At 47.7% G+C, this 15,759-nt stretch overlaps 1 protein-coding gene across 7 annotated transcripts in view; it reads left to right on the forward strand.

The window, feature by feature from the left end:
* The window catches only part of TLK2 (tousled like kinase 2), a 183,600-nt gene that overhangs the window by 96,028 nt on the left and 71,813 nt on the right, over positions 1 to 15,759 (forward strand). For all 7 annotated transcript variants that reach the window (XM_069751340.1, XM_069751338.1, XM_069751343.1 and 4 more), the window contains 2 exons: positions 12,872 to 12,938; positions 13,078 to 13,175. In XM_069751340.1, the coding sequence (XP_069607441.1) occupies positions 12,872 to 12,938; positions 13,078 to 13,175 (165 nt within the window). The remainder of the gene's footprint in view (positions 1 to 12,871; positions 12,939 to 13,077; positions 13,176 to 15,759) is intronic.

Here is a 15,759-nt window from a genome sequence, read left to right on the forward strand (position 1 = left end):
ATATATATATATATATATATACACACTATGTATATACATACATACACACACATATACATATATATTGGTGTGTGTATATGTATATATAGTGTGTGTGTATATATAGTGTGTGTGTATATGTATATATATATATATATTAGTGTGTGTGTGTGTGTGTGTGTATATGTACAGTGGGGCAAAAAAGTATTTAGTCAGTCAGCAATAGTGCAAGTTCCACCACTTAAAAAGATGGGAGGCGTCTGTAATTTATATCATAGGTAGACCTCAACTATGGGAGACAAACTGAGAAAAAAAAATCCAGAAAATCACATTGTCTGTTTTTTTAACAATTTATTTGCATTTTATGGTGGAAAATAAGTATTTGGTCAGAAACAATCAAGATTTCTGGCTCTCACAGACCTGTAACTTCTTCTTTAAGAGTCTCCTCTTTCCTCCACTCATTACCTGTAGTAATGGCACCTGTTTAAACTTGTTATCAGTATAAAAAGACACCTGTGCACACCCTCAAACAGTCTGACTCCAAACTCCACTATGGTGAAGACCAAAGAGCTGTCAAAGGACACCAGAAACAAAATTGTAGCCCTGCACCAGGCTGGGAAGACTGAATCTGCAATAGCCAACCAGCTTGGAGTGAAGAAATCAACAGTGGGAGCAATAATTAGAAAATGGAAGACATACAAGACCACTGATAATCTCCCTCGATCTGGGGCTCCACGCAAAATCCCACCCCGTGGGGTCAGAATGATCACAAGAACGGTGAGCAAAAATCCCAGAACCACGCGGGGGGACCTAGTGAATGAACTGCAGGAAGCTGGAACCAATGTAACAAGGCCTACCATAAGTAACACACTACGCCACCATGGACTCAGATCCTGCAGTGCCAGACGTGTCCCACTGCTTAAGCCAGTACATGTCCGGGCCCGTCTGAAGTTTGCTAGAGAGCATTTTGGATGATCCAGAGGAGTTTTGGGAGAATGTCCTATGGTCTGATGAAACCAAACTGGAACTGTTTGGTAGAAACACAACTTGTCGTGTTTGGAGGAAAAAGAATACTGAGTTGCATCCATCAAACACCATACCTACTGTAAAGCATGGTGGTGGAAACATCATGCTTTGGGGCTGTTTCTCTGCAAAGGGGCCAGGACGACTGATCCGGGTACATGAAAGAATGAATGGGGCCATGTATCGTGAGATTTTGAGTGCAAACCTCCTTCCATCAGCAAGGGCATTGAAGATGAAACGTGGCTGGGTCTTTCAACATGACAATGATCCAAAGCACACCGCCAGGGCAACGAAGGAGTGGCTTCGTAAGAAGCATTTCAAGGTCCTGGAGTGGCCTAGCCAGTCTCCAGATCTCAACCCTATAGAAAACCTTTGGAGGGAGTTGAAAGTCCGTGTTGCCAAGCGAAAAGCCAAAAACATCACTGCTCTAGAGGAGATCTGCATGGAGGAATGGGCCAACATACCAACAACAGTGTGTGGCAACCTTGTGAAGACTTACAGAAAACGTTTGACCTCTGTCATTGCCAACAAAGGATATATTACAAAGTATTGAGATGAAATTTTGTTTCTGACCAAATACTTATTTTCCACCATAATATGCAAATAAAATGTTAAAAAAACAGACAATGTGATTTTCTGGATTTTTTTTCTCAGTTTGTCTCCCATAGTTGAGGTCTACCTATGATGTAAATTACAGACGCCTCTCATCTTTTTAAGTGGTGGAACTTGCACTATTGCTGACTGACTAAATACTTTTTTGCCCCACTGTATATATACTGGCTGAAGAGCCCGGCGTTGCCTGGGCATAGTAAATATCTGTGGTTAGTTATAGCACCTCACTTCTCTTATTTTCCCATCACTCCTCTCATTTTCCCCCTCACTCCTCTCATTCCCACTTAACACTTGTCATTTCAACCTCACATCTGTCATTTTCCGATCACTCCACTATTTTCACCTCACACCCCTCATTTTCACCTCACACCTCTCATTTTCCCCTCAGTATATACATGTTTGTCATCTCCCTTATATATAGTATACACCTGTATGTCATCACCTGTATATAGTATATACCCGTATGTTATCTCCCCTGTAAATAGTATATACCTGCTGTATGTCATCTTCATCTCCTTCTGTATATACATGTTATCTCTTCTGTATATAGTATACTAGCTATTGAACCCGTTCTACGCCCAGGTGGCGAGCATTTATATTGGCATATGGTCTCCATCATGTGCTGCTGCCATCCTGCGCCCGTTCTGTCATGTGCTGCTCCCATCCTGCGCCCCCGTTCTGTCATGCGCTGCTGCCATCCTGCGCCCGTTCTGTCATGTGCTGCTCCCATCCTGCTGCCATCCTGCGCCCATTATGTCATGCGCTGCTGCCATCCTGCGCCCGTTCTGTCATGTGCTGCTGCCATCCTGCGCCCGTTCTGTCATGTGCTGCTGCCATCCTGCGCCCGTTCTGTCATGTGCTGCTGCCATCCTGCGCCCGTTCTGTCATGTGCTGCTGCCATCCTGCGCCCGTTCTGTCATGCGCTGCTGCCATCCTGCGCCCGTTCTGTCATGTGCTGCTCCCATCCTGCGCCCCCGTTCTGTCATGCGCTGCTGCCATCCTGCGCCAGTTCTGTCATGTGCTGCTCCCATCCTGCTGCCATCCTGCGCCCGTTATGTCATGCGTTGCTGCCATCCTGCGCCCGTTCTGTCATGTGCTGCTCCCATCCTGCGCCCGTTCTGTCATGTGCTGCTCCCATCCTGCACCCGTTCTGTCATGTGCTGCTGCCATCCTGCGCCCGTTCTGTCATGTGCTGCTGCCATCCTGCGCCCGTTCTGTCATGCGCTGCTGCCATCCTGCGCCCGTTCTGTCATGTGCTGCTCCCATCCTGCGCCCCCGTTCTGTCATGCGCTGCTGCCATCCTGCGCCAGTTCTGTCATGTGCTGCTCCCATCCTGCTGCCATCCTGCGCCCGTTATGTCATGCGTTGCTGCCATCCTGCGCCCGTTCTGTCATGTGCTGCTCCCATCCTGCGCCCGTTCTGTCATGTGCTGCTCCCATCCTGCACCCGTTCTGTCATGTGCTGCTGCCATCCTGCGCCCGTTCTGTCATGTGCTGCTGCCATCCTGCGCCCGTTCTGTCATGCGCTGCTGCCATCCTGCGCCCGTTCTGTCATGTGCTGCTCCCATCCTGCGCCCGTTCTGTCATGCGCTGCTCCCATCCTGCGCCCCCGTTCTGTCATGCGCTGCTGCCATCCTGCGCCCGTTCTGTCATGTGCTGCTGCCATCCTGCGCCCGTTCTGTCATGTGCTGCTCCCATCCTGCTGCCATCCTGCGCCCGTTCTGTCATGCGCTGCTGCCATCCTGCTCCCGTTCTGTCATGTGCTGCTGCCATCCTGCGCCCGTTCTGTCATGTGCTGCTGCCATCCTGCGCCCGTTCTGTCATGTGCTGCTGCCATCCTGCGCCCGTTCTGTCATGTGCTGCTGCCATCCTGCGCCCGTTCTGTCATGTGCTGCTGCCATCCTGCGCCCGTTCTGTCATGTGCTGCTGCGTTCTGTCATGTGCTGCTCCCATCCTGCGCCACTATTGTATTATATGCCCCCGTATGCTGCTGCCATATAAAAAAAAAAAGTACCATACTCCCCTATCGTCCGGCTCCACTGCAGGTGTGTGTTAAAGAAAATGGCGCCGGAAAGCGCGGACTGCGCAGGCGCCGATTCCGGCAGCAGGAATCGGCGCCTGCGCAGTCCGCGCTCTCCGGCGCCATTTTCTTGAACACACACCTGCAGTGGAGCCGGAGTGTGTCTTCAAGAAAATGGCGCCGGAAAGCGCGGACTGCGCAGGCGCCGATTCCGGCAGCAGGAATCGGCGCCTGCGCAGTCCGCGCTTTCCGGCGCCATTTTCTTTAACACACACTCCGGCTCCTCTGCCTGTGACTGGACTCTGTCACAGCAGAGGAGACGGAGCCGCACGCAGCGCTGGAACGGAGGACAGGTGAATATACTTACCCTCCCTCCTGGCGCGTCCACGGTCCCTGACACTCCTGTGGAGATCGCGGTATGCGTTCAGTGCTTACGCATACCGCAATCTCCTGGGAGCGTCACTCTGGGGGCCAGACTGCGCCGGCGCTTGCGCCAGCGCAGTCTATAAAGGCTTCGGACAGAGTGACGCTCCCAGCGTTATATTATAGATACCTGTATGTCATCTTCTGCTATATATAGTATATACCTGTATGTCATCTCCCTTGTATATAGTATGTCATCTCCTCCTCTATATACCTATGTGTCATCTACTCTTTTATATAGTATATACCTGTGTCATCTCCTCCTGTATATAGTATATATGTGTGTCATCTCCTCCTGTATATAGTATATACAGTACAGACCAATAGTTTGGACACACCTTCTCATTTAAAGATTTTTCTGTATTTTCATGACTATGAAAATTGTACATTCACACTGAAGGCATCAAAGCTATGAATTGACACATGTGGAATTATATACTTAACAAAAAAGTGTGAAACAACTGAAAATATGTCTTATATTCTAGGATCCTCAAAGTAGCCACCTTATGCTTTGATGACTGCTTTGCACACTCTTGGCATTCTCTTGATGAGCTTCAAGAGGTAGTCACCGGGAAGGGTTTTCACTTCACAGATGTGCCCTATCAGGTTTAATAAGTGGGATTTCTTGCCTTATAAATGAGGTTGGGACCATCAGTTGTGTTGTGCAGAAGTCTGGTGGATACACAGCTGATAGTCCTACTGAATAGACGGTTAGAATTTGTATTATGGCAAGAAAAAAGCAGCTAAGTAAAGAAAAACGAGTGACCATCATTACTTTAAGAAATAAAGGTCAGTCAGTCCGAAAAATTGGGAAACCTTTGAAAGTGTCCCCAAGTGCAGTGGCAAAAACCATCAAGCGCTACAAAGAAACTGGCTCACATGAGGACCGCCCCAGGAAAGGAAGACAAAGAGTCACCTATGCTTCTGAGGATAAGTTTATCCGAGCCACCAGCCTCAGAAATCGCAGGTTAACAGCAGCTCAGATTAGAGACCAGGTCAATGCCACACAGAGTTCTAGCAGCAGACACATCTCTACAACAACTGTGAAGAGGAGACTTTGTGCAGCAGGCCTTCATGGTAAAATAGCTGCTAGGAAACCACTGCTAAGGACAGGCAACAAGCAGAAAAGACTTGTTTGGGCTAAAGAACACAAGGAATGGACATTAGACCAGTGGAAATCTGTGCTTTGGTCTGATGAGTCCAAATTTGATATCTTTGGTTCCAACCACCGTGTCTTTGTGCGATGCAGAAAAGGTGAACGGATGGTCTCTACATGACTGGTTCCCACCGTGAAGCATGGAGGAGGAGGTGTGATGGTGTGGGGGTGCTTTGCTGGTGACACTGTTGGGGATTTATTCAAAATTGAAGGCATACTGAACCAGCATGGCTACCACAGCATCTTGCAGCGGCATCCTATTCCATCTGGTTTGCGTTTAGTTGGACCCCAAACACACCTCCAGGCTGTGTAAAGGCTATTTGAACAAGAAGGAGAGTGATGGGTTGCCTGGCCTCCACAGTCACCAGACGTGAACCCAATCGAGATGGTTTGGGGTGAGCTGGACCGCAGAGTGAAGTTAAAGGGGCCAACAAGTGCTAAGCATCTCTGGGAGCTCCTTCAAGATTGTTGGAAGACCATTCCAGGTGACTACCTCTTGAAGCTCATCAAGAGAATGCCAAGAGTGTGCAAAGCAGTCATCAAAGCAAAAGGTGGCTACTTTGAAGAACCTAGAATATAAGTTATAATTTCAGTTGTTTCACACTTTAAGTATACAATTCCACATGTGTTAATTCATAGTTTTGATGCCTTCAGTGTAAATGTACAATCTTCATAGTCATGAAAATACAGAAAAATCTTTAAATGAGAAGGTGTCCAAACTTTTGGTCTGTACTGTACCTGTGTCATCTCCTCCTGTATATAGTATATACCTGTCATGTCCTCCTGTATATAGTATATACCGGTGTCATCTCCTGTATATTGTATATACCTGTATGTCATCTCCTCCTGTATATAGTATATAGTATATACCTGTGTCATCTCTCCTGTATATAGTATATATCTGTGTGTCATCTCCCCTGTATATAGTGTATATCTGTGTGTCATCTCCTCCTGTATTAGACCGCGTTCACGCATTATTTGGTCAGTATTTTTACCTCAGTATTTGTAAGCTAAATTGGCAGCCTGATAAATCCCCAGCCAACAGGAAGACCTCCCCCCTGGCAGTATATATTAGCTCACACATACACATAATAGACAGGTCATGTGACTGACAGCTGCCGTATTTCCTATATGGTACATTTGTTGCTCTTGTAGTTTGTTTGCTTATTAATCAGATTTTTATTTTTAAAGGATAATACCAGACTTGTGTGAGTTTTAGGGCGAGTTTCATGTGTCAAGTGGTGTGTGTTGAGTTGCATGTGGAGACATGCATGTAGCGACTTTTGTGAGATGAGTTTTGTGTGGCGACATGCGTGTAGCAACTGTTTGTGTGTCGAGTTGCATGTGACAGGTTAGGGTAGCGAGTTTTGCGCGGCGACTTTTGTGTTTCGACTTTTATGTGGCGAGGTTGGTGTATGTGTGGTGAAATGTGTGCTGAGGGTGGTATATGTGTTCAAGCACGTGGTAGTGTGTGGCGCATTTTGTGTGTGTATTCATATCCCCGTGTGTGGTGAGTATCCCATGTCGGGGCCCCACCTTAGCAGCTGTATGGTGTAAATACTCTTTGGCGCCATCGCTCACTCTTTAAATCCCCCTTGTTGACATCTGGCAGCTGTCAATTTGCCTCCAACACTTTTCCTTTCACTTTTTCCCCATTATGTAGATAGGGGCAAAATTGTTTGGTGAATTGTTAAAATTTTGCCTCACAACATAACCTATGACGCTCTCGGGGTCCAGACGTGTGACTGTGCAAAATTTTGTGGCTGTAGCTGCGACGGTGCCGATGCCAATCCCGGACATATATATATCACCCTCCTCCCAACTCTTTTGCCCCATTCAAAATAAAACAATCAAAAATACACATTTGGTATTGCTGCATTAAGAAACTCCCAACCTATCAAAACATAAAATTAAAACAATAATAATATAATATTATTATTATTATTATTAATAATAATAAAAACAACAGATAAACAATCCGATCGGTAAAACAGTGTAAAAAAAAAATCAAAATGCCAGAATTACGTTTTTTTGGTAACCGGAACATCGCAATAAATTTGAAATAACAGTCAATCAAAACATCGTATCCACCCCAAAATAGTATCACTGAAAATATCAGTGTTGTGGTTGTTTTTTTATATATATCTTTACAAAATTCAGAGGGTTTTTTCCACCACTTAAATAAAAATAACCTATACATGTTTGGTATCTGCGAACTCATAATGACCTGGAGAATCATAATGGCAGGTCAGTTTTAGTGTTTAATAAAAAAAAAAATATATGAGTGGAAATGCACTTTCTTTATCACTTCATTGGGGGGGGGACACAGGTAACCATGGGTGTATGCTGCTGTAGCTAGGAGGCTGACACTAGGAAAAAAAAAAAGCTTCTCCTCCACAGTATACACCCACCGACAGGCACAGAGTACCTCTGTTTAAGCTCAGTGTCTGTAGGAGAAGGACCTGGATCTGCTACCAGATCCACATTTTCTTTTTCAGGTTCTCTGTTTTCCCGTACTTATGCGACTGTGAGAGCAGTGTGGTGTCACCGACATCGCCCACTCTCAGACCCGCAGGCAGGACCTAATCCCATGTCACCTTTACGGGTGCTTCAGGGTGATTCCCTGTGGTTGGTCCTTTGCCTTCTCCCCATCCCTTCGCCTCTCCTCGGAGAGGCTGGAGGAAGTCGGTGGTCACCAGCGGTGGCCTCCAGCCTTCTTGTAAGGGGAGATGGTGCAGGAAGGAGGATCCCTGATTCCAGCAACCATCACACACCTTAGGGCTCCTGACATGATCCTCATCGCTGCGGAGGGACCTGGACTCGCAATTGGTATTTCTCCCTTCTCTCCCTCTGCAGCGTCAGGCATCATCCCGGGGTACACTGTCCCTTTATCGCAGTGGACAGGGTGGCGTTAGTGGAAGGCGGTAGCCGCGGTCATATTTCCTATGACCGTGCTCAGAGCTTGCGGACACTCCCCCTTTGCTAGCCCCACCCCTTCCCTGTTTCCTTTGGCCAGTCACTGGTGCGCCTTTAAATCGCGCGCTATTTTTATTCTATTGGAGGCGTCTTCCTCCTCTTCTATTGAGCTGGCCACACCCCCCTGCAGCGCGCGCTTTTTCGGCACGCTTTTTTCCTCTTCTATCACAGAGCTTGTCCTTCCTGGCGTTCAGCCAATCGGAGGGAGACCTTAGTTTTAACTGGCCGTCTGGTTGTCCTGGCTGTTCACGCCCCTGACGTGTCAGCCAATAGGACGCTAGTTTTTTCTTTAGCTGGCCGGCAGATTGCAGCGGTGTGGGGACAAGCCAAGGCTGCCTCAGCCTCTTCAAACCGCCATATCCTTGCTGGCGCTCTGCACCCCGGGGGGCACAGCTGTATCCTGCGCGCTATATAGACTTGCAGATGCTCTGCACAAAGGGGGGGGACAGTTCTTTCTGCTGGTCTTCGCTGGCATCTGGTAGGCTCAACTTATGCCCAACCCTAGAGAGGCTTCTTCTTGCCCCTTTAAGCCCACTGTAATTCACTACGCCTGTACCCTCTGCAAACGGAAGTGGTCTTCAGGCCAGCCCTTCCCTTTCTACTTGTCCTGCAGCCCCTTCACCATGTCTGCCCCACAGGAGCCCTGTAACGCCCGAGATGAGAGCACTCCCCTCCCTTCAGAGTGGGCTGTTACCATGTCACAGTCAGTCTCAGACCTGACAAAAGTTTCACAGTTTCTGGTCCAGGTCTTGGAGCGACTTCAACATTTGTCTACTGCCACCAGTACTCCGAACGCCTCTCATGGTGATTCGCACGCACCTGACCGCGACCTTCACAGGGACAAATCGAGTACAAAGCAAAGGAAGCGGGCTCTTCCCAGCTCTTCCTCTAGTTCTCCGGGTCCTTCTGCATCCTCCAGGATGCATTCCTCGCCCCATACCCTCTTCTCAGAGGGGGCTTTTGGGTCAGATGTGGATTCCCAGTCTGAGTCCGATACGGACCAGACCTCAAAGATGCAGGGATATGGTCAATAGCCTTATCTTGGCAATTACCCAATTTCTCTTAAGGATTCTACGGATAGACTTTTTGAATCCTTGGCTAAGTCAGCCATTGAAGCAGCTGGCGCCTCCCTCTGTCCCATTTTTGCCTCCACCTGGGTGGCAAAGTCCATGTCTGCCTGTGCAAGAATGTTTTGTCTGGGTAGTCTAGTGGCAGCTCCCCTGGATGGGATGTAAGATTTGGCAGGTCAGATTGTCCATGTTGGCAAATATTTTTTGACCACCACCTCAGATGCGGCCAGTTGTTCCGCCAGTACTACCAGCAACATCTTTGCTATACGCTGCATTCTCTGGTTGAAAGCGTGGAATGCAGATCCACTGTTAGTCGCTCATAGGCCTTACCTTCCAAGGCTCTAGACTTTTTGGGTCCACTGGATCAAATAATTTCGGATGCTACCAGTGGAAAAAAGCACCTCGCTCCCCCAGTCCAAGTCTAAACGTCTTTTTAATAAGAAGGGGTCACTTCAGTTTCGTTCCTTTCGTCCATTCTCTGCTTCAGGGACTTCCGCCCAGTTTTCGGGGTCCCACGCCACCAAGTTCTCGATGTGGCGGGTCACCCCCACCCGGGAAAGTATGGTTGTCGGTGGTCGATGATGCCTTGGTCAGAGAGTGAGTCACGTTCCGTTACAAAAATCGACTTTTCTTTCACCCAGGAAGACGTTTCTTTCTGTTGCGCCCGCCAAAACATTAGTCTCATACTCCAGCGGTTCTTCAGGCCATCTCTTCCCTATTACACACAGGAGTAATCGTACCTGTTTCCCGGAACGAACGGTTTTCAGGTTTCTACTCCAATCTTTTCATAGTCCCAAAAAAAGACTTATTACTCTGTCCGATTTTGGACCTGAAGCGATTGAACCATCACTTTCGGATCCGTCTTTTCAGGATGGAGTCCCAACATTCGGTAATCGCCTCCATGGAACTGGGAGAATTCTTGTTCTGTAGACTTTCAGGATGCTTATCTTTACATTCCTGTTTGTGTTCAGCATCAGAGATTCTTATGGTTTGCGATCCAGGAGGTTCACTATCAGTTCACGGCTCTTCCCTTCGGCCTGGCCATCCTTCGCTCCAAGGCATTCTCATAATTCCTTACTTGGACTATCTTCTGATCAAGGGGCCTTCACGCCGAGAGTATAACCAGAGTGTTAAGATCACCCTGGATGCTCTGGTCCACCTCAGCTAGGTTGTCAACAGAGAAAAGTCCTCTCTGACCCCCAGCTCAGTATCTGGTGTTTCTGAGCATGAGGTTCGACACACGGCCCATACCTGCGTCTACCTTCCAAAGAAGTTATCCCTTTCCCAGGGGTACCGCAATCTAGAGGGACCGGCTCCTCTCCCCATCCGGTCCTGCATGAGTTCTGGGGAAGATTATTGCCACCATGGAATCCGTGCCTTTTACCCATTCCATACCTGTCCTCTTCAACTGGCCTTCTTGTTGGCTTGGGATAAGAGGACCGTCTCTCTGGACCGACCTGTGCTATTGCCTCTCGAGGGGAGGCAGTCCCTGCCTGGTGGACGCTATCCGCATCAGTCCTACTAGGGAAGTCCTTCCCCTCCGGTGGCAGGTAACCACCTTCGACGCCAGTCTCCTCGGTTGGGGAGCAGTCTTTCATCGGGCGAGTGGTCACTCAGCCCCACCGTTTTCACAGATATGCCAGAAATGGGCACACCAGATGGTGACCTGATGGCGTCTCGGATGAACCATGAGGTTCTTCAGTGCGTAACCAGGTACAGGGATCCTCAGCCATCGGTTGCGATGCTCTAGTAATCCCGTGGTCACATTTCCAACTGCAGTTTCTTTTTCCGTCCCTCCCCTTGATTCCAAAAATCATGAAAAAGATAAAGGCAGAAGGGATTCCTGTAATGCTGATAGCTCCAGACTGGCCAAGACGTGCCTGGTACGTGGAACTGGTGAGCATGCTCATGGACGCTCCCTGGAGGCTTCCAGACCGTCCGGATCTTTTCGCAAGGCCCCCTCTTCCACCAGAGTTCACTCTTTAAGTTTAACGCCATGGCCGTTGACCCTGCAGTTCTGAGAGAGGCTGGTTTTCCCATCAGGTCATTCAGACCATGCTTAGGGTGAAAAAAACAGCATCCTTGCATATCTACCAGAGATATGGAACGCCTTCTTCCGGTGGTATGAGGACAACAATTTGGTCCCTATGTCCTTTTCGCTTCCTTCCATCCTTGGTTTTCTACAAGCGGGTCTTGACTGTGGTGTATCACTCAGTAGTCTTAAGAGGCAGGTAAGTTTCCGTTTTCAATTCTTTTCCAATAAAATCTGGTGTCTCGTTCCCAGGTAAAGACTGTTCTTCAAGGAGTCGCCCACCTGGCACTTCCTTATCGTCCCCTGATAGATGCATAGGATCTTAACCTTGTTCTTAGCGCACTCCAGCGCACTCCTTTTTTGAGCCTATTCAGGACATTGTTTTCTCTTCTGTCATGTGAAGTTGCCTTCTTAGTTGCCATTGTGGCCATCAGGCGAGTTTCTGAGATGGTTCCATTATCCTGCCGTTCTCCGTTCCTGATTCTACGTCAGGACAAGGTGGTTATCAGACCTGTTCCTTCCTTTCTACCAAAGGTGGTCTTTTCATTTCACATTAATGAAGACATTGTCCTTCGTTCTCTATGTCCCTCTCCAGTCCATTCCCTGGAGAATTCCTTCCTGGGCAGTGTGTCACCAGGCCTCAGCTTTACAGATTGTAAGGCTGCGACCTGGTCATCTTTGCACACCTTTGCGAGATTTTACAAGGTTCATACTCATGCCTCGTTTGTAGGCCTGGGAAAGAAGGTGCTGCAGGCGGCGGTTACGCAGAGGCCGACCTAAGTCTGTTTTTCCTTTGCATTCTTTCTGTCCCCCAACCCCCCCATGGGCACTGCTTTAGGACATCCCGTGGTTACCTGTTTCCCCCAATGAAGTGATAAAGAAAGAAGGATTTTTGGTACTTATCGTAAAATCCTTCTTGGAGCCTTCATTGAGGGGACACAGCACCCTCCCTAATTGTTTGTACCACTATTGGGCCTAAGTGCCTTTGTTGTTGTTGGGTTGGTATATATGTTGGGTTGGTTGCTTCTCCTACTGCTTTAGCACTAACTGAGGTACTTTGTGCCTGTCGGTGGGTGTATACTGCGGTGGAGGAGCTATTTTCCTTTTTTTTGCCTAGTGTCAGCCTTTTAGCGACAGCAGCATACACCCATGACACGTTATTAGGGGACACTCTGTGTCCCCTAATAAAGTCTCCATGAAAGATTTTACATTGTTGGGATTGAAGGGGGGTGTTTGAAAGAGAAAACTTTTGTATTGAAAATGAGAATGTAAACATGTCAATTATCTTGTTTTTCTTAATAAAAATTTATTTGAATTAAAAAAAAAAAAAAAAAAAAGATTTTACGGTGAGCACCAAAAATCCTTCTTTTTTTAAAATTTCACCGCGCTTGGAATTTTTCCCCTGTTCTCCAGTTCTTCATATGGTAAAATCAGTGGTGGTGGTCAAAAGTACAACTCGCCCCACACAAAAAAAACAACAAGCCCTCATACAGCCATATTGACAGAAAAATAAAGTTATGGCTCTAGGGGAAAAAAAAGAGCAAGAAACTTTTTAAAAGGTTTTTACTTTTTTGTTTGCAGGTTAACTTTAGCAGAGTATCATGAGCAGGAGGAAATATTCAAACTTCGACTAGGTCACCTAAAAAAAGTAAGAATCATGTAATTACTCATTGTCACCAGGGCTGTGGAGTCCTCAATTTCCATGACACCGACTCCACAACCCCCTGATTGTCACTATCATTTTTGTTTGCATCTAAATTAATGTGATTTTGGGTGTTTTTGTGCAGGAAGAAGCTGAAATACAAGCAGAGCTGGAACGTCTTGAAAGAGTAAGGAATTTGCACATTAGGGAGTTGAAACGAATACACAATGAAGATAACTCGCAGTAAGTGGATTCCATGAATGATCCACCTGTTTGTTCTTTGTGTGAATATGAATGATGTTTTCTTTGTACTTTGGTGCAATCCATTTTCAGTTTGTATCTGAAGCGATGCTTTGAGAATTTGGCTCAGAATTGGTGCAAGAAGATATACAGTCAATGAAAAGAAAAAGAAAATGCTACAATAAAAAAGGGTGCAACATATGACAAGATTTATTCAAGAGTATATATATATTGGCTGGTAACTGCTAGTAGTAGCTTATGCACGGATTTTCTCATTTTCCATCTTTCTCGTCTTGATTGAGAAGTGCTTGCATGTTGAGGGTTTTTCTTCTCTGCTCCAGAGGTTACTTACTGTGATACATGTGCTAGCTAATTATCAGCTAGTGCTAGCTGTTAGCCAATATACAGCTGAAAGGATCAGGGCTGGTGTCAGCACACGGCGTACCTGGGCAAGTGCCGGGGCCCTAGCGAGACGGGGGGCTCATTTTGACAAGTGTGACCAACTTATTACTATTGATGCTGCACAGGCAGCATCAGTAGTAAAAAGATATAATGTTAAAAATAATAATAAAAAAATTGTGCTATTCTCACCTTCCGGCGGCCCCCGACAGCCTTCCCGCTCCTCGCGATGCTCCTGGCAGCCTTCCCGCTCCTCGCGATGCTCCTGGCAGCTTCCAATCCCAGTAATGCCTTGCGAAATGACCCCAGATGACATAGGATCACGCGAGACCGCTACGTCATCACAGGTCATTGTCTCGCAAGGCATTACTGGGAACGGGAGCTGCCGGGAGCATCGCTAAGTGCTGGGCTGGATCCGGGGGCAGCCAGAAGGTGAATATATAACTATTTTTTCTTTTAAATTTTTTTTAACCCCTTCCCGACCTGTGACACAGCGTATGCGTCATGAAAGTCGGTGCCAATCCGACCTGTGACGCATATGCTGTGTCACAGAATGATCGCGTCCCTGCAGATCGGTTGAAAGGGTTAGCTCCAATTTCACCCGATCTGCAGGGACAGGGGGAGTGGTAGTACAGCCCAGGGGGCGGTGGCTTCACCCCCCTCCCCCCCCCCCACCGTGGCTACGATTGCTCTGATTGGCAGTTTCACTTTCAACAGCCAATCAGAGCGATTTGTAATATTTCACCTATTAAAACTGGTGAAATATTACAATCCAGCCATGGCTGATGCTGCAATATCATTGGCCATGGCTGGGAACACTGGTCTGCCCCCCCGCCACCGATTTCTCCCCCCCCTCCCCCAGTCCTCCGATCAGTCCTGTACACTGCTCCATCCTCCTGTCCGCTCCCCCGTGCTCCAATCCCACCCCCCGTGCTCCAATCCAATCCCCCGTGCTCCAATCCACCCCCTTCCCGTGCTCCAATCCACACACCCCCCATGCTCCGATCCACCCCCCCGTGCCCCCTCCCCCCACCCCATCATACTTACCGAGCCTCCCAGGATCCGTCCGTTTTCTCCATGGGCGCCGCCATCTTCCAAAATGGCGGGCGCATGCACGTGCGCCTGCCGAATCTGCCGGCAGGCAGATTCATTCCAATGTGCATTTTGATCACTGTGATTGATTTTATCACAGTGATCAAAATTAAAAAAAACAGTAAATGACCCCTTCCCCTTTGTCACCCCCATAGGTAGGGACAATAATTTTTTTTTTTTTCCCCCCACGAAGGTTGGGTTAGAACAAGGGTTAGGGTTAGGGTTTCGGTATGTGCACACGTATTCTGGTCCTCTGCGGATTTTTCCGCAGCGGATTTACCGCGACTTTTCTGCGCATTTCACTGCGGTTTTACAACTGTGATTTTCTATTGGAGCAGTTGTAAAACCGCTGCGGAATCCGCAAAAAGAAGTGACATGCTGCGGAATGTAAACAGCTGCGTTTCCGTGCAGTTTTTCTGCAGCATGTGTACAGCGATTTTTTTTTTTTTCTTTCTTCCCCCCCCCCATAGGTTTACATTGAACTGTAAACTCATGGGAAACTGCTGCGGATCTGCAGCGTTTTCCGCAGCGTGTGCACATACCTTTAGAATTAGGCTATGTGCACACGGTGCGGATTTGGCTGCGGATCCGCAGCAGATTGGCCGCTGCGGATTAGCAGCAGTGCTCCATCAGGTTTACAGTACCATGTAAACCTATGGAAAACCAAATCCGCTGTGCCCATGGTGCGGAAAATACCGCGCGGAAACGCTTCGTTGTATTTTCCGCAGCATGTCAATTCTTTGTGCGGATTCCGCAGCGTTTTACACCTGTTCCTCAATAGGAATCCGCAGGTGAAATCCGCACAAAATACTATAAATCCGCGGTAAATCCGCAGGTAAAACGCAGTGCCTTTTACCCGTGGATTTTTCAAAAATGGTGCTGAAAAATCTCACACGAATCCGTAACGTGGGCACATAGCCTTAGGGTTTGGGTTGTGATTAGGGTTATGGCTACAGTTGGGATTGGGGTTAGGGTTGTGGTTAGGGTTATGGCTAGAGTTGAGATTAGGGTTAGAGGTGTGTTGGGGTTAGTGTTGGAGGTAGAATTGAGGGGTTTCCACTGTTTAGGCACATCAGGGGTCTTCAAACGCAACATG

The sequence above is a fragment of the Ranitomeya imitator genome, chromosome 2 (assembly GCF_032444005.1).
Source record: "Ranitomeya imitator isolate aRanImi1 chromosome 2, aRanImi1.pri, whole genome shotgun sequence".
In the NCBI taxonomy this organism is placed as follows: Eukaryota; Metazoa; Chordata; class Amphibia; order Anura; family Dendrobatidae; genus Ranitomeya; species Ranitomeya imitator.